The sequence below is a fragment of the Berghia stephanieae genome, chromosome 14, assembly GCF_034508935.2.
Source record: "Berghia stephanieae isolate SIO BIC M18660-M18661 chromosome 14, UCSD_Bste_1.3, whole genome shotgun sequence".
NCBI classification, from domain to species: Eukaryota; Metazoa; Mollusca; class Gastropoda; order Nudibranchia; family Aeolidiidae; genus Berghia; species Berghia stephanieae.
The window spans coordinates 19982166-20002165 of record NC_088373.1 but is presented as its reverse complement, the minus strand read 5'-3'; the positions used below and the strand labels follow the sequence as shown (position 1 = coordinate 20002165).

Below are 20000 nucleotides of genomic sequence, written 5' to 3'. Positions count from 1 at the left end.
TCTGTCAGAAAATGAATTGTAATATCGCCTAACAGGTGTCATGTCTCGTCCCACATGTTAAGTGTTGCTGTTCGCCAGGGACCCCTTGTAAAGCGCTTTGAGCACGTCTAGTGGATATTGCCCTATATAAATGCTCTGTTTTCAGTTGGATGCTTTCACTTTTTCAATTTGTATCAACTCTCCGTCTGCCAAAACGAATAGAAATGAACATCAAGTTTTCCATTTGTATGTTTGTACATTCCGTTTCCAATAGGCACATTGATGGTCGGCGGATCAAACCTCTGAGATCTACATACGATGTCATCAGAGGTCTGATCCGCCCAAAATAAAATAAAATGTGACCCATCGTCTCAAACGGTAGTATGTCGGAACAAACCAGATGCTTGAAAGCCGAATTTAATGTTAAACTCGTCAAAAATATAAATTGTTGGCATTAGCACCCTAAAATATGGTATCCATTCTCCTCAATAAAACATACAAACTCAACACAAGTCTGATATTTCTGGCTATAAATTAAATTTTCACCAACTTAACCATCCCAACTTAATACCGTTTTGAGGCGAAGGATCACAAATATGGTGCCCAAAGTTCGTATGTAATCAGAGGTTTGATCCGCTCACCATCGGTATAGACCATCTCCTCACCACCTACAGCAAAATCGTCACATTTGTTACGACACAAAATACTATATATTCTTATTCAGATTTATTTTGTACATCACAATGATCTTTGTTTAATTAATAAGAACATAAACTTGTTTGGTAGAGAGATTGTTTGAGTTTAAAAAATCTATTTTTCTGATGGGTAAGCCTGACATTTTGGGGGAAATACTGAAAAGAATTGGTAAGGAGAGAGTTCAAACATTCAAATTATCTCTTTTCCGCCACGACATCATAAGACATCGTCGCCTAGGCATTCCATGAAGGAATATAGATAATTCATCAAACAAGATGTCTGATGTCAACAGGAATCAGCCATGTTGTCACAGTGAACAAATTGGGGATTAATTAATAATCTTGTTCAAGGAAAAAAATAAACGAAAGTGCCTGACGCGGGGCTTGAACCCGGATCCTTCCGGATCTCAGTGCAATGCCTTAACCACTCGGCCACTTCGCCCCCCAAGGAGAGAGTTAACCCTCTCCTTACCAGCCATTTACAGAATTTCCCCCAAAATTTCACACCCACCCAACACAAAATCAGACATTTCTTACTCAAACAGAAAAGTAACAAGCACATTCTATATTTAATATTGTTCGACAATATGAACTCTATTCTATTACAGAATGCCAGGTTTTTATAGCTATAGAAAAAAAGAAATGAAATCTGGATGAGAAAAGTGACGGTTGCATCGTAACAAATGTGACGATTTTCCTATAGGTCGCAAGGAGAGGGTTAAGTAATGATATACTTGCGATAAGTTGGGAAGTCGTTCTCACTTACAAGGTTTGGAGTCTGGGGACTTGGCCGATGATGCAACGGCTGTTTTCTCCTCTATGGGGTGGTCATCAACTGCTGTGGTGTCCACTCTGTACATGTTTTGGATATCTGGTGATGACGTCACAAACACGTGATCGTGTGGAGGGTGGAGGTAGTGGTGATTGTGGTGGTGGTGGTGATTGTGGTGGTGGTGATGATATTGGTGGTGGTGATGATGATATTCATGATGGTTGTGGTGGTAGTGATGGTTGTGGTGGTAGTGATAGTGGTGTAAGTGGTGGTGGTGATGATGATGATGATGATGATGATGATGATGATGATGATGATGATGATGATGATGATGGTGATGATGATGATGGTGATGATGATGATGATGATGATGATGATAATGATGATGAAGATTATGATGATGATGATGGCTGTGGTGGTAGTGATAGTGGTGTAAGTGGTGGTGATGATGATGATGATGATGATGATGATGATGATGATGATGATGATGATGATGATGATGATGATGATGATGATGAAGATTATGATGATGATGATGGCTGTGGTGGTAGTGATAGTGGTGTAAGTGGTGGTGGTGATGATGATGATGATGATGATGATGATGATGATGATGATGATGATGATGATGATGATGATGATGATGATGATGGTGATGGTGATGATGATGATGATGATGATAATGATAATGATGATGATGATGATGATGATGATGATGATGATGAAGATTATGATGATGATGATGGCTGTGGTGGTAGTGATAGTGGTGTAAGTGGTGATGATGATGATGATGATGATGATGATGATGATGATGATGATGATGATGATGATGATGATGATGATGATGATGATGAAGATTATGATGATGATGATGGCTGTGGTGGTAGTGATAGTGGTGTAAGTGGTGATGATGATGATGATGATGATGATGATGATGATGATGATGATGATGATGATGATGATGATGATGATGATGATGATGGTGATGATGATGATGATGGTGATGATGATGATGAAGATTATGATGATGATGATGGCTGTGGTGGTTATGATGTTGGTTATGGTGCTGCTGTTACTAGTTTTGATGGTGGTGGTTGTGGTGGTGGTGGTGGCGGTGGTGATAATGGTGTTGTTGTTATAATGATAAAGATGATACAACGTTGTATAAAGAGAAATCCAGAGAAAATGAGAAGGGTGTGTAAAGAAGGGAAGGGAAGAGAGGGGGAATAGGACGATGAATTGAAAATATATAATAAAATAATGATAATAATAATAATAATAATAATAATAATAATAATAATAATAATAATAATAATAATAATAATAATAATAATAATAATAATAATAATAATAATAATAATAATAATAATAATAATAATAATAAATGAAAAAACAAACAAACAGACCAAGTGATGTTATATTCAAGGTACGCATTATGGTCAGCAACTCCCCGCGTCTGTTCGTATAGGCGATGGTACATCCGTACGTGACGTCATCATACAACATGTCACTGAGAAGGATGGTCAGTGAAGTAGATTGGATGTTGTCTACGTCATACACCCCATTGACGTATGTGTTGTGATGGCCTTTGTGACTGTTTTCAAGTCGGACCCCATCTGAAAGAAAAGGAGATCTTAGTTATTTGATGCAAGGGACTCATACCGTAGCCATCGTTAAATTATAGCCTGACACTGGAAGCCAAAAAGACTGGCATTTTGACGTCATTATTTGGTTTTTGCACCGTCTAGTGAGTTGTCGTTAGTAGTGCTCATGGAAACAAGTGGTTTCATTGGTTGAACTATTGAATACAACTCAAGATTTGTTTTCTTTTGTGGCCAAAGACTGGCATTTTTACGTCATTTTTTGGTCAGTGTCAGCGTGGCCTTCGTAAACTTATAGCCTGACACAGACCAAAAACTGACGTCGAAATGCCAGTCTTTTGCCACAAAAGAAAACAAATCGTGAGTTGTATTCAATAGTTCAACCAATGGGATCACTTGTTTCCATGAGCTCTACTAACGACAACTCACAAGGCGGCAAAAACCAAATAATGACGTCATACTTCCAGTCCTTTTGGATTTCAGTGTCAGGCTATAACATAACGATGGCTATGCTCATACCGCAGCCATCGTTAACATATAGCCTTACACAAGAACCCTCTAGGACTGGAAGTTTGACGTCATTTTTTAGGTTTGTGTAGCGTCTAGTGAGTTGTTGTTAGAAGTGCTCATGGAAACAAGTTATTTCATTGGTTGAACTATTGAATACAACTCATGATTTGTTTTCTTTTGTGGCCAAAGATTGGCATTTTAACGTCATTTTTTTGGTAAGTGTCAGGCTATAGATAGTTCGAAGATGACGTCACTCTGGTCTTTGTTATTGTTTTTTGCCATCCGCGTTTATGAGTACTGCTCACTTAACTGTATTATCCAGATTATAAAAGTTTATGGTTACACAGAGTTTTGTGTGTTGGTCCGTTATACTTCCGGATGGCAATGTTATGAGCTTCTTAGCCAAGCGCATACTATCTATAACTTTATGATGGCTACGCTCATACACGCTTGTTCAGATCTATATCTTACACCGGTGCCCGAAGCGCGCATTGTCTGCATTGTTCCCATACGAAGTCTCTCCATTTTCACTCTTTCGTTAGTATTAACACCGGTACCAGCTCCTTAGTTTCTTCATTTGATATTTTCCAAAATATAAATGGAGCAACTTCGATATGTTCGTCCTCGTCCTCTCGTGTTCAATGGATGTGTGAATTATAGGGAATGAGATTAGCGGAAGAGTAGCGTCCCTTGATTAGACGTCACCCATAGTCTGTGACGTCACCGGCGGAAAAGTTATTAGAGAGAGAACGTCATGTTGATTGTGCGCATGCGTCTCTCGTCCTCGCTTCCGGTGAAAGCGGCTTGAGACACTTCAAAACCAAATTGACGTTCTCTCTGTAAGGTGACGTCCAATCAAGGGACGCTACTCATCCGCTAATCTCATTCCCTATAGTCAATAGACGTACTAATACCATACCATTTGGTTACAAAATTTCTAATAATCTTACTTGGAGGGGTGGAATAAACATATTCTCTCATTTCTTTATAGTTATTAAACTTTTTATATTTTTATCGTGCAATAACACATACTCGCAAGCTCGTTGTGTTATTGGGCACGATAAAAATAACTAGTTTAACTCACTCAACCCTAACACCGACTATATCCGTAGTTTACCCGGGTTACTTTTACCCCATGCCTATTTATTATTACAGTTTTATGAGACAAATTATAGGCGTAGTATCAAAGCTAATGTTTTTTAGTTTTTACATGTTAATGGTAGTTGAATAAAACATGCTCATTTTCAATACATTCTTTTCCAATTTTGAATAGTAACAAAAAACTCTAAGGTGAGTTAATAAATACAACGATATGAAAGAATCGTATATAATTCGTCTAATTCATGTCTTAACTCTCTCCTTACCAGTTATTTTTAGAATTTCCCCCAAAAATTCACACCCACCCAACACAAAATAAACGTTTCCTAATCAAACAAGAAAGTAACTAGTGCATTCTATACAGAATGTTGTTCAGCAAAATGATGTCTACAACACAGTGTTTAGTATTTATAGCTGTAATCAAAGCATTTCTTTATATTTTGTGATGTACAAGAGAAATCAGAATGAGAAAATTGTAGGTTGCATCGTAACGAATGTGACGATTTTCCTATGGGTGGTAAGGAGAGGGTTAAACCCGAGACCTCTCTAAACACACAATCAACCAGACTCACCAGAAGGCGACAGAGATGCTATGGTGTAAGGCGGTGTGTTGGGTAAATGGCTGTGTCGTTGAAGACTGATGTGTTGTACCGTTCTGACGTCAGCAGGGAGATGGGAACCATTGCATTGGAGGGAAAAGAGGTTCAGGGCTGGGAATCTCGTCACTGAAAAACCTGGAATGACAGAACATAAACACGCACAAATGTATAACAAATGGATAGATATAATGAATAGTAAAGATTCTGTTTGTTTTGTTATTTTTTTTTTTTTACATGCTACGGGAACCACCTGAGAGAACGAGAAGCAGAGGCAGACAGAATAAAGCATACATTGACTGTCTGCTAGATGACACAGGAATGGACAACACCCGGGAGCTGCGTACGCTTATGGAGGACAGGACAGAATGGTGAAGACTTGTGGCTCATGTTGGGCTCCCCAAGGGGCGGCTTTAGTAAGTAAGTATTTTTACATCAATGTCTTGGTCTAGAAATGTAAAAGCACCTCACGGGCTGCTTGTGTCGTCCAATAGATAGTATGCGCTTGGCTAAGGAGCTCATAACATTGCCATCCGGAAGCATAACGGACCAACACACAAAATTGTGTGTATCCATGAACGTTTATAGTCGGGTTAATACAGTTTAGTGAGCAATACTCATAAACGCGGATGGCAAAAAACAATAACAAAGACCTGAGTGACGTCATCTTCGAACTATCTATAGGCTACATGTCCGTGGTCCAACAGGGAAGAGATAAATTATAGATAGTATGCGCTTGGCTAAGAAACTCACAACATTGCCATCCGGAAGTATCATGGACCAACACACAAAACTCTGTGTACCCATGAACTTTTATAGTCTGGATAATACAGTTAAGTGAGAATTACTCATAAACGTGGATGGCAAAAACTATAACAAAGACCCGATTGACGTCAACTTCATTCTATTAACGTTGTGAGCATTTTTCAACACTGTAAGTACTATTTAAATGATATCTTATGTTACACTACTTCAACCACTATTTCAAACAACCCAAAATTATAGATAGTTCAAAGTTGACGTCACTCAGGTCTTTGTTATTGCTTTTTGTCATCCATGTTTATGAGTAATTCTCACTTAACTGTATTAACCAGACTATAAAAGTTCAAGGTTACACATAGTTTTGTGTGTTGGTCTGTTAATCTTCCGGATGTCAATGTTGTGAGCTTCTTAGTCAAGGGCATACTATCTATATCGGACCAACACACAAAGCTATGTGTAACCTTGAACGTTAATAGTCTGGTTAAGAATTACTCATAAAGATGGATGGCAAAAAAACCCCAACCCAATAACAAAGGTCTGAGTGACGTCATCTTTGTTCTATCTATACTTTATGCTACTAAAATAGTGATACCAGCTTATGATTCAATAGGTAACAAATTCCTTATCAGTACTGGTTACATACACACTTTCAATGATCTTGGAACCGGAAAAGTAGAAGGTGTGACGCCACGACTTGTCTACTCTATTTCCAAACACCCCGACAAAATGCCACTCCGAGACAGTAGGTCATACATGATACATTGCAGAAATGAAGGACGGAATCAATAGCATCTAAGATACGACACGACTGAGCCTTTTATTGAGCTTTTATATAGCGCAATATCCACTAAATGTGCTCAAAGCGCTTTTAAGGGGTCTCTGGCTAACAACAACATTCAAGATTTAGGACGGGATATGACGCCTGTTTGGCGATGTTACATTTTTTTCGTACAGAGACAACGCTGTTAACGGTCAGGTACTCATTTTATACCTGAGTACAGTGAGAGAATGTGAGTAAAGAGCATTTTCCAAGGACTCAACTATGCGCCGAGTAAGGCTCGAACCCAGGACCTTGCGATCCCAAAGCGAGTGTCATACCACTAGACCACATAGCCGCACATCCAGACATTACGCTGGTGTTAGACAATGAGGTCACAGATGATACAATGCTGAAGTAGAAGACAGGATATCACGAAGGCAAAGACCTTCGCATTAAATGTTCAATTTTGTGATGATACATTCACTTTCCAGTGCCTAGTCCATCCAGACATTTTGATCATTTATATAGAGCAATATTCACTAAATGTGCTCAAATCGCTTTTCAATGGATCCCTGGCCAACAACAACATTTAACAGTTATGATGGAACATGACGCATGTTTGGCGATGTTACAATTTTTTTCGTACAGAGACAACGCTGTTAACGGTCATGTACTCATTTTACACGATGAGAGAATGTACGTAAAGAGCCTTATCCAAGGACTTAACTATGCGCCGAGCAAGACTCGAACCCAGGACCTTCCGATCCCAAATCGAGTGTTATACCACAAGACCACATAGCCACACATCCAGACATTATACTGGTCTGAGACAATGAGGTCACACATGATACAATGCAGAAGTAGAAGACGGGATCAATTGTATCTAAAATACGACACGATATCACGAAGGCAACGACCCTGCGGCTTCCTGTTAAAGAATCTCTCCCATCCTTAAACTGACTTTCAACTCATTAGTTTTATGACCAATTTCCGTCCCTGACTTCGAGGGGAAACTTCCTGGTGATGAACCAGTGACTGTGTGTGTTAGACCGACGACTGGAAGAATACCAGTTAATGTGTTAAACTGACTGAAAGAAATAAAAACACACAGAACACAGAACACAGAACTTAGAAATAATGGGGAACGGATACCAGATACGACGGGTAAGATACGACTCGTAATCGATTACTGTTGCTGAGATGATGGGAGATTACTTTCATTACCCTAAAATGTATAGGAAAAAATGAGTATGACAGCTTCAAAGAAAAATAACAAACTCCAAGAAAATATTTAAAAAGGAACGTTTTGGGCTGAAAGAATAACAGTTAATATGTTAAACCGACTGAAAGAAATAAAAAACACAGACCACAGAACTTAGAAATAATGGGGAACGGATACCGGATAGGACGGGTACGATACGACTCGTAATCGATTACTGTCCCTGAAATGTTAGGGGATTAACATTACCCTTTAATGTATAGGGAAAAAATGAGTATGACAGCTTCAAAGAAAAATAACAAACTCCAACAAAATACTTAAAAAGGAACTTTTTGGATTTAAATAATACCAGTTAATGTGTTAAACTGACTGAAAAGAAATAAAAACACAAAACACAGTACGAAGAAATAATGGGGACCGGATACCGGAAACGACGGGTACGATACGACTCGTAATCGATTACTGTCCCTGAAATGTTAGGGGATTAACATTACCCTTTAATGTATAGGGGAAAAAATGAGTATGACAGCTTCAAAGAAAAATAACAAACTCCAACAAAATACTTAAAAAGGAACTTTTTGGGCTCAAGTAATACCAGTTAATGTTTTAACCTGACTGAAAGAAATAAAAACACAGAACACAGTACTAAGAAATTGTGGGGACCGGATACCGGAAACGACGGGTACGATACGATTCGTAATCGATTACTGTCACTGAGATGTTAGGGGACACGAAAACAAGCCTGTATCAAAATGAAACAAAATTTAATGGTAACGAGCGACGTGTACTTATTTGCAGGTCTGATAACCAAAATCGTTTTGGGCCCATTGTTGTCATAGAAATAATCTCAAACTAACGTAAAATCTTGTCCATTACAACAAAAATGAGGCCTATAATTGCGTTATGTGTCCTGCAAAACGTGTTCTTATTAATATCGAGTGAACAAAACGACGTGTAACCTATCAATACTCCTCCCCATAAATAAAGATAAATATTGAATTGTAAGCCTCAATTTATTAGACGAAGACACAGGATATGTATCCATCTAATAAATTGAAGCATACAGTTCAATAGAGAATTATTTTTCAAAACAGATTTAAGAGTAGCGCCCCTTTGTTGGAAGTCGCGTCTTGACAACCGACAGACGCCATCGCCATTATTAGTACCAATCATTAGCGGGAAGTTCAGTGAGTTTAGGAAGGGTTGTCTCATTGTATGGTATTATCTATCAACATCTTTTATTTTTAATTTGTAGTCTACATCATATTTTGTTAACATTTCATAATGGAGACAAGATCTACGTATCATCAAGCCTCCGCATGGCAGAGATCCAGGCCAGCCGTCACCTTGTGATTTCCTGCATCTGATCACCGGCATGGAATTTAACTTTTGGGATGACAAAAAACTGAGATCATTTTCAATGTTGGTCCCATTTCGTTTGTGGGAGGTTGCTTGGCACCCAATAACGCAGCATCGGTGACCTGACGGTATTTTTGTACAGAAATATGAATAATAAATTTTGTATTTGGAGCGCTTAGCTTGTAGTTGGAGACGAAGCTTCGGTTTTTTACAAATAACTTCCCGCCGGTGACGTCCAATCAAGGGACGCTACTCTTCCGCTAATCTCATTTCCAAAACCTACTTATCTTTATGTTTTCCATCGAGATTCAAGGAGCAAAATTTTCATTATTTCATTCTCCCAATAATAATTAGTAACGCGCAATGATTTCAAGTTTACTATGATAATTTGTGACGTCAGATTATTAAGCGTTAAATTTTATTTAAATTAAATTATTTTTTTTAAAAAAAGTATCATTTTAGTATTTTTGAACATTTCCTTTATTGAAACATCACGAAATCAGAATCGATAGAAGAAAAAAGTCATTAAGAGCAATTAGGCACATAGAGTCGGAGTTTATCCCGGTTTCTATAGCGTGAAACAGACAATAGCAATTGGTTCCTATCCTTTGGATAGAACGCTAGTCTATCAGAAAGTACTCTTCGCCAGATCTCATTTATATTTTAAATACGATTTTTGTTGTTTTTTTTTTTAATTATCTCACAGTACGCCGAATGTTCTACATAAATAATGTCTTGAAAAATGAATGCCGCACTGATGTGGGTTGATATACATTCTGACACAGTACAGTCATGTGACCTAGATTTGCCTCCGATCACATGACAACGTTTGACAGATACAATTTAGATCTATGATATTATTATTGTTGTGACCCCATTAGGATTTCTTTGTTTTGTTTATTTTATTTGTTTTAATGAGCTTTACAGTATTGGAGCGTCCGCCAAACACACGCTCAGCTTGTTTCTAAACAAAGAAAATCGGTACATTTTATTCTATATGCTGGCTAGAACTTTTTCACATGTCATGTGATCCAACGTATAAAAGTTAAAAACATGATAAGATTTATAATGTTTTTCTCCTCTTAATACACTTTTATGCTCGTCGGAGAAGTATTTCATAAGGGCGTCCGCCATTGTTCCGACAGTTTAGAACCAGTTAATAAGTTACTCTGCGTCATTACGAGGGAAGTGACGTCATAACTGTTGAAGCCTATTCTCATTAAACTGTATTAACCAGATATTAAACGTTCAAGGTTACACATAGTTTTATGTGTTGGTTCTTTATACTTCCGGATGGCAATGTTATGAGCTTCTTAGCCAAGCGCATACTATCTATAGTCTGGTTAATACAGTTTAGTGAGAATTACTCACAAACGGGGATGGCAAAAAACAATAACAAAGACGAGAGTGACGTCAACTTCATTGTATCTATAGTACTAATTTGATCCAGCCAAAACTCTTCATTCATCCATTATGGACTCAGGTAAAAGGTCCGTCAATTTGACCTCTATGACGTCAATAACAACATGGCGGCAATAATGCCATAGAGATAATTATAATGATAAAAATAATGATAATAATAATAATAATGATGATGAATAATTGAAAATGGCAGCGATGTAGTCCAGCCATATTTGATAAAGGACACAGCAAGACTCGTATCGATAAAACGGCTAAATTCCTCAACAAAACACATTTCTACATTTTTAGACAGATAATATTCAATTAATTTCCTACACAAAACTTTTGCTTTTCTGTCGAAATAAATAAATAACAATGTGAAATTGAATGTAAGCTTCAATTTAATATACGAAAACAGAAAAAATGGACGTTTCGGGTTTCCCCTTTATAAAAAATACACGATGAATGAAACACTACAGACGAATGAGATAATCTGGTAGTGGCGTTGTTAAAATCTTTAAAAACTACCACATTATCTCATTCGTCTGTAGTGTTTCTTTCATTCATCCTGTTTTGTTGATAAAGGGGAAACCCAAAACATCCATTTTATCTGGTTTCGTATATCAAATTGAAGCTTAAATTCAATTTCACATTGTTATTTATTTCGTCGAGCTTCGAGCAGCAACATTTACATTGATTATCAATCTGCCGATTAAATTGACGCATAAATTCTTTTTGTTTTTTAAAAATTTAACCCAAGGCGTCATTTGAAGATTTGGTCTTAAGGGTTTGTTTGGGGTTTTGTTTTTCTGTGGTTTTATTGTTATTTTATTGGAAGATGGGGGTGGGGGGTTGTTTTGTTTTGTTGTTTGTTCGTTTAAAAGAAAAATGTTTTGAGTCGATCGATTCGATGTGAAATAATCGATTTCTTGGTTAAATGAAGAAAAGCCGTTTTGTTCAATTTGTGTCAGGATACACAAACACACTCAATACACCCCCCCCCTCCCGACACACACACACACAAACACACACACACAAACACACACACACATTTATTTTCCTCGGTCATCGGTGATATTAGCTCATGGAAATGTTCTGTCATTTACACACACAACAAGAGTGAGTGCTTGGCCTTGTTTGTCATCATTTATTTACTTATTACGTTTTGGTGTGAGAGTGGACAGAGCTTTTACCACCATTTCCACGAAAAGCAAACACATAAACCCCCCCCCCCCCCCCCCCCAACCACACACACACACACACATACGCACACACGTAAACGAATAAATACACACACTCACACACACACATACAAACACATACATACACACATATACACGCACATACATTTGCACACAAACACATACCGACAATATATATATATATATATATAATATATATATATATATATATATATATATATATATATATATATATATATATATATGAGTGTTGGTGGGTACTCGTAGGTACGAAAGTGCTCGATAATGATGGTTAGAGCTAATATAGAATACAAATTGTCACTCACGTTTTCTGTGGCCGAGACGATTCGTTTCTGTGTCTCTTTACACGTCCTCAGTCGGCATAATCAATAATATTAAGGATTACGCCGACTGAGGACGTGTAAAGAGACACAGAAACGAACGTCTCGGCCACAGAAATCGTGAGTGACAATTTGTATTCTATATGTATATATATATATATATATATATATATATATATATATATATATATATATATATAACATTTCAAGTATAATTGGATTCAGTAGTCTGATGTCACGCGCCCGGCAACGGCGGCCATCTTGGTTCTAAACAAAGAAAATCTTTACTTTTTATTCTTCATGCTGGCGAGAACTTTTCATTCCCTTTTCATATGCGTTGTGATCAGAATGTGTAAAAGTCAAAACATGATAAAATTGATGGGTTTTTTTTCCTCTGGATACGCTTTTAAGCTCGCCGGAGAAATATTTCATACGGCGTCCACCATTGTTCCGATAGTTTAGAGCCAGTGTTACTAAGTTACCATACGTCATTAGGAAGGAAGTGACGGTACGACTATTGAATCCTATTAGGATCAACTTCTAAAATATTGTAGAAGTTGATCATAATCACCTTTGAAATGTTTTATAAATAGCTCCTTTTGTCAAAAAGTTGAGCATTATAATGTCATGGTTTTTGTTTTTATAATTTTTACTCACATACAGACACACACACACATACACACACACACGCACACACACACACAAAGACAATCACGCACATATCTCTCTCTCGCTCTCTCCCTCTCTCTCTCTCTCTCTCCCTCTCTCTCTCCCTCTCTCTCTCTCTCCCTCTCTCTCTCCCTCTGTCTCTCTCTCTCTCTCTCTCTCTCTCTCTCTCTCTCTCGCTCTTCCATGTCCTATGGGAATCCAACGCGAGATAAACCCCATACTTATCCAATATAATATAAGATAATTATTACCATTGTTATCAACAAGCCTATAGAATCATAACTCTTTGTCTTATCATAACAGACGACATTTACATCGTGTAATGATATTATACTCGGATGAACCATTGCATATAGATAATATACGCTTGGATAAGAAATTCACAACATTGCCATCCTGAAGTATAACGGACCAATACACTGAACTATTTGTAACCTTAAACGTTTATAGTCTGGTTAATACAGTTTAGTGAGAATTACTTATAAACGCGGTGGCAATAAAACAATAACAAATGCCTGAGTGACGTCATCTTCATTCTATCTATAGAATTATAACTCTTAGTCTTATAACATACACACTTACACCGTTGAATGTTATAGATAGAATGAAGTTGACGTCACTTGGGTCTTTGTTATTGGTTTTGCCATCCACGTTTATGAGTAAATCTCACTCAACTGTATTATCCAGACTATAAAAGTTCATGGATACACACAGTTTTGTGTGTTGGTCTGTTTTACTTCCGGATGGCAATGTTGTGAGTTTCATGGCCAAGCGCATACTATCTATATCGGACAAACACACAAGACTATGTGTAATTTTGAACGTTTATAGTCTGGTTAATACAGTTTAGTGAGAATTAATCATAAACGCGGATGGCAAAAAAAACACAATAACAATGGCATGAGTGATGTCATCTTCATTCTTTCTATACTCGGATAACCCATTGCATACATAACACAGACTTCCAACGACTATGAACATTTCGTAATATTACGAATTTTTGGTACGAACAGGAGAAATAGGAAACGAGATTAGCGGAAGAGTAGTCACCGGCGGAAAGCTTATTAGAGAGAGAACGTCATGTTGTTTGTGCGCATGCGTCTCTCGTCCTCGCTTTCGGTGAAAGCGGCATGAGACACTTCACCGAAAGCGAGGACGAGAGAGACGTATGCGCAAAACCATGTTGACATTCTCTCTGTAAAGTGACGTCCAATCAAGGGACGCTACTCTTCCGCTAGTCTCATTCCCTATAGATAGTTTGAAGATGACGTCACTCGGGTCTTTGTTATTGTTTTTTGTCATCCGCATTTATGAGTAATGCTCACTGAACTGTATTAACCCGACTATAAACGTTCATGTTTACACACAGCTTTGCGTGTTGGTCCGTTATACTTCCGGATGGCAATGTTATGAGCTTCTTAGCCAAGCGCATACTATCTATAGATAACTTGAATTCATTGAAAAATGAAGCATTTTTACAAATTATTCGTTATAAAATATCTAAGAAATGTATTTTGAGGGGTGGAATAAAGGTATTCTTTCACAGTTTTTAGATTAAATCATTACTTAAAATTTATTAAAATCGTTTATTTTATCGCGGAATAACTCACGCGCAAGCTCGTGAATTATTTGCTGCGATAAAAATAACTCGTTTAATAAATCCACACCCGTGAATGAATCCTATATTATAAGTTTATAGTGGTGTCACTTCTTGATGTAACTATATATAGAATTTTATATTACTGGCCAGTCTTACTTCAAAGACATTTTGTATTTTGTATAGATAGTATGCACTTGACTAAGAAGCTCATAACATTGCCATCCGGAAGTATAACGGACCAAGACACAAAACTGTGTGTAACCATGAACTTTTATAGTCTGGATAATACAATTTAGTGAGAAGTACTCATAAACGTGGATGGCAAAAAACAATAACAAAGACCAGAACGACGTCATCTTCGTTCTATCTATTTTTTTTTGACCACAAAAATGATGCATAGCTCACAATCTCCAAAATCGCTTACACCAAGCCAACGTTATTACGACTGTCCCATTACACAGACAGCGTCGTCTAAACAAGGGAGATAAACTATTGACGTGTAAAAAAGACAAACTTAAAATGTAGGAAATATTATGTGCGGCTATGTGGTCTAGTGGTATGACACTCGCTTTCGGATCGGAAACTCCTGGGTTCGAGCCTCGCTCGGCGCATGGTTGAGTCCTTGGAGAAGGCTCTTTACTCACATTCTCTCACCGTACTCAGGTGTTAAATGAGTACCTGGCCGTTAACAGCGTTGTCTCTGTCTGAAAAAATTGTAATATCGCCTAACAGGCGTCATGTCCCGTCCTACATGTTAAATGTTGCTGTTGATCAGGGACCCCTTGTAAAGCGTTTTGAACACGTTTAGTGGATATTGCGCTATATAAAAGCTATATAAAATATTTTTTGAAAATATAACACTAACTAGTATTAAGGTATAAAAAAATACAATAGGTATCACATCTTTTGCTGTAACAGGATATACAATCTACCATTTTATAGTATTTTACCCAAAAGTCATTATATTTTTGGTGTATATAATTTGACCACAAAAACATGATAAATACCACACAATGGCCCCAAATCACTTACACCAAATCACCGCCATTACGACTGCGTGGCCCCCTACACAGACAGACAGGCACACCATCACCATCTACAGCCAAGGGACGCAACTACTTACGTCTATTGACAGTCAGAGTCCCCTGTAGACTATCAGTATTGACAGTCGCCGCCCATCCCAAGCACATCAATCTAACTAGAGTGATTTCCCCTTGGTTTTCGCTTGTACGCTGTGGCCTTTAAATATCCTTAACAGTTTCCAACCCCTTCCCCCCCCCCCCCCCATCCCTACCTACCCCCCCCCCCCCCATCCTACCTACCCCCCCCCCCCCCCCTATATAACTCCCCCCCTCCAAACCCTCTACTTACCCCTCCCCCCAATCCTCTACCTACCTCCCCCCCCCTACCTACCTACCCCCTCCCCCCCCCACCCCCCCTCCGTCCTCGCGTCCATCATCTATTTTTCAGAACCCATGCCTATTCCTTTCTGAACAGGAGCGTAGTGGACATCGCATCGAGTTGTAACCATCTAATCCAGGGTTCGAAGCCCCACATAAAGATATTTTGATTTTAATCATAGGCACATGATTCATTCATCCCCCAATTAGTTAAAATGTACATATCTTATATATGCATTTGGATATTCTTTCTTCTTTTATTTTAGGCTGCTCTAAAGGACTAAATAATACAGTGTTAAGACCATTCACTGGTCACATATTTTTTGCCTCACCTTGTTAGTGAAATCTATGGTATTAGTGGGATGAAAAGGTTAACCCTTTTGACACGTATTAACCCCGGGGGTCGACTCCACAAAATCTCTACAATTTTTTCCTCAAATTGCAAAAGCTTTTCATCGTACCTACTACGAGTAGCATTATCATGTAGCCTACATAACGCCAATCTTTCTTGATTTCCATCCGTGAAAGAGCCGAATAGTAAAAAAAAATGTAATTTAAAGCTGATAAAGAGGGGCAATGACCTAGATGAGTGGCACCAGATTGTATAGACTGCATCTCGGAAGTTCTCCTCCCCCCCCCCCCTTTCCACACAAATACACACGACGGAAGCAGCCTCTTATGGTTTTCAGACTACTATGTTATGACGATCGACCCAATCAGCAAAGTCTGGTCCGCACTCGTGCACCGTCGCAAACCCGCCGGGTAGCATCGTCACAACACACCGTTCGACTAGATGCTCCGCCGTTTCGTTTCTTGCCCACAGCGGGTACATGTTGGACAGGTAGAAAGTCCCCACTGATGAAGCGCACTGGCCGTGAGGCAGCTCCTCGACCGAAGCCGATTCGCAGCCACCCAATGTCTCCTCTTACTAGTACAGGACGGCAATCTTGGGATCGGAATGAATGAATGAGTAAATGAGTGTGAGTGAGTAAGTGATAGGGAACAAAAATGTGAAGGAAGATCAAAGCAAAAAAAACAAACAACTGGTTCCAATCTCATTGTAAGTGTAAAATTATACACCCTTGTAATTGATCTTCTTGTGTTGAGTTTGTATATTTAATTGAGGAGAATGGATACCCTATTTTAGAGCGCTAATGGCAACAATTTATATTTTTGACCAGTTTTAACATTTAATTTGGTTTTTAAGCATCTGGTTCGTTCCGACATAATACCGTTTCGAGACGATGGGTCACATATATGCTGGTCGTCAATAAAGATCATCGGTCCTCGCTCTTTTATGTCCCGTAATCTTTAGATTTTGGCTATACATCTGATACCAAAATAGTTATTCACCATCTGATTTAACATGTAACCTACTGGGTGGGATTCCTGACCTCCCATAGCGGGCAGGGAGGTACATACTGTGTCTTCTATCTCCTTATATCTGTTTTCCAACATGCTTTCTGTCTTTGTCTTGGAATGAGATTACTTGGTTTTGTCCTGGCCCTGGCCGGAGTCCTGGATGGGATGGAAACAGTCAAATGCATAGTTATTGTTTTGGGAGATGATATTTTTTTCCTTGTAAATCATCTCTCTGTTATGTATTACTATATTTGTTATTTTGAATGTATCTACAATGTAAGCATTTGAGTGTGTTCTTCTTGGTAGGATCTTGTGCTAGCGTATGGGTGAGACATTTAGGTGATCTCAAACTCAAGTACATTGGTGGTGTGCTCTTGGAATCTACATCTATTCCCTATTTAAACCACTCCCCTGTGTCTTACTTTTTTCCTCAAATCCTTTTTATTGTACATCTAGAATCTTTTCACTATCCAATTTTCTTCCTTTTTACTGGCTCTGATATGACCTGAATGTGTTGCAAGTGTGTTAAAAAACAAACACACAATATGTAACCTATTCATTGTTAGTCACCATAGACTTGTTACATAATCTTAACCCAATTCAAAATATTGACTATTACAACAATACTTAAAAAATCAGGCCCACAAATACGTTAGGTTATCAGGCATGCAAATATGTGCATCTCTGTGTCTACCGTAGAGAAAGTATTTGGATTTGTCATTCTAAACACAATCGTTACACGTGCATCAGCAACGGACGGTGACCAATGTTTGCACGGAGCGTAAACTTCGTACACTCATGGCCTGGTACCGTAGCCATCGTTAACATATAGCCTGACACTAGAACCGTAGCCATCGTTAACATATAGCCTGACACTAGAACCGTAGCCATCGTTAACATATTCCCTGACACTAGAACCGTAGCCATCGTTAACTTATAGCCTGACACTAGAACCGTAGCCATCGTTAACATATAGCCTGACACTAGAACCGTAGCCATCGTTAACATATAGCCTGACACTAGAACCGTAGCCATCGTTACTAAGAGCCTGACACTAGAACCGTAGCCATCGTTAACATATAGCCTGACACTAGAACCGTAGCCACCGTTAACATATAGCCTGACACTAGAACCGTAGCCACCGTTAACATATAGCCTGACACTAGAACCGTAGCCATCGTTAACATATAGCCTGACACTAGAACCGTAGCCATCGTTAACATATAGCCTGACATTAGAACCGTAGCCATCGTTAACATATAGCCTGACACTAGAACCGTAGCCATCGTAAACCTATAGCCTGAAATTGACCAAAAAATGACGTCAAAATGCCAGTCTTTGGCCACAAAAGAAAACAAATCGTGAATTGTATTCAATAGTTCAACCAATGGGATCACTTGTTTCCATGAGCTCTACTAACGACAACTTACTAGACGGTGCAAAAGACAAATATTGACGTCAAAATGCCAGTCTTTTTGGGTTTCATTGGCAGGTGATAACTTAACAATGGCTACGATAGAACCCTCTAGGACTGGCAGTTTGACGTCATTTTTTAGGTTTGTGAAGCGTCTAGTGAGTTGTTGTTAGTAGAGCTCAAGGAAACAAGTTATTTCATTGGTTGAACTATTGAATGAAACTCACGATTTGTATTCGTTTGTGGCCAAAGACTGGCATTTTGACGTCATTTTATGATCAGTGTCAGGTCATAACTTTACGAAGGCTACGCTGATACTAACTCCCAAATGACGTCAAAAGAAAAGGCTATGGCCACAAAAGAATACAATTAGTGAGTTGCATTCACCAGTTCAACTAATGAGATCACTTGTTTCCTTGACCACTACTAAAGACAACTCACTTGGTGGTTCACAAACCTAAAAATGACATAAAATATGGGTCTAAACGTAGCCGTCGTTAAATTATAGCCTGACACTGAAATCCAAAAGGACTGGCAGTTTGACGTCATTATTTGGTTTTTGCACCGTCTAGTGAGTTGTTGTTAGTAGAGCTCATGGAAACAAGTTATTTTATTGGTTGAACTATTGAATACATCTCACGATTTGTTTTTATTGTGGCAAAAGACTGGCATTTTGACGTCATTTTATGGTCAGTATCAGGCCATAACCTTATGAAGGCCACGGTCAAAGTGGGTTTCAGTGTCAGGCTATAGATAATGTTTGCTTAGCAAAGAAACTCACAACATTGCCATCTAGAAGCATAACGGACCAACACACTAAACTATGGGCAACCATGAACGTTTATAGTCTGGTTAATACCGTTTAGTGAGAATTACTCATAACCATGGATGGCAAAATACAATAACAAAGACCAGAGTGACGTCAACTTCATTCGGTGGCTACGCACGGAGAGACCTTCTAGAAAACCCCAAGTTACCCATCGACCTTCTCCAAACATGGCAACTCACTTTAGGGTATTAACGAATTGAAGTTATAGACAAAACCATAAATGACCTGGATAAAATGCTTTTATAGTTATTGAGGACTTATTACGGTGGCAGAAATAAGGATGTTGAGATGGTCACTTGACTGGACAAGAAAAGATAAAGTGAGAAATGAACGAATTCGAATGTTGACTGAAGTGAAGAATATATCAATAAAGATGAAGTCTGTCCTACTGTATGGATGTGAAACTTGGAATACATCACAGGCATGTATAAGGA

At 38.4% G+C, this 20000-nt stretch overlaps 1 protein-coding gene across 1 annotated transcript in view; it reads right to left on the bottom strand.

The window, feature by feature from the left end:
• The window catches only part of LOC144959483 (uncharacterized), an 85141-nt gene that overhangs the window by 5295 nt on the left and 59846 nt on the right, over positions 1–20000 (bottom strand). The window contains exons 3-5 of the mRNA XM_078892095.1: positions 5225–5386; positions 2850–3059; positions 1441–1545 (exon numbers count right to left, since the gene is read on the bottom strand). Of these exons, the coding sequence (XP_078748221.1) occupies positions 1441–1545; positions 2850–3059; positions 5225–5386 (477 nt within the window). The remainder of the gene's footprint in view (positions 1–1440; positions 1546–2849; positions 3060–5224; positions 5387–20000) is intronic.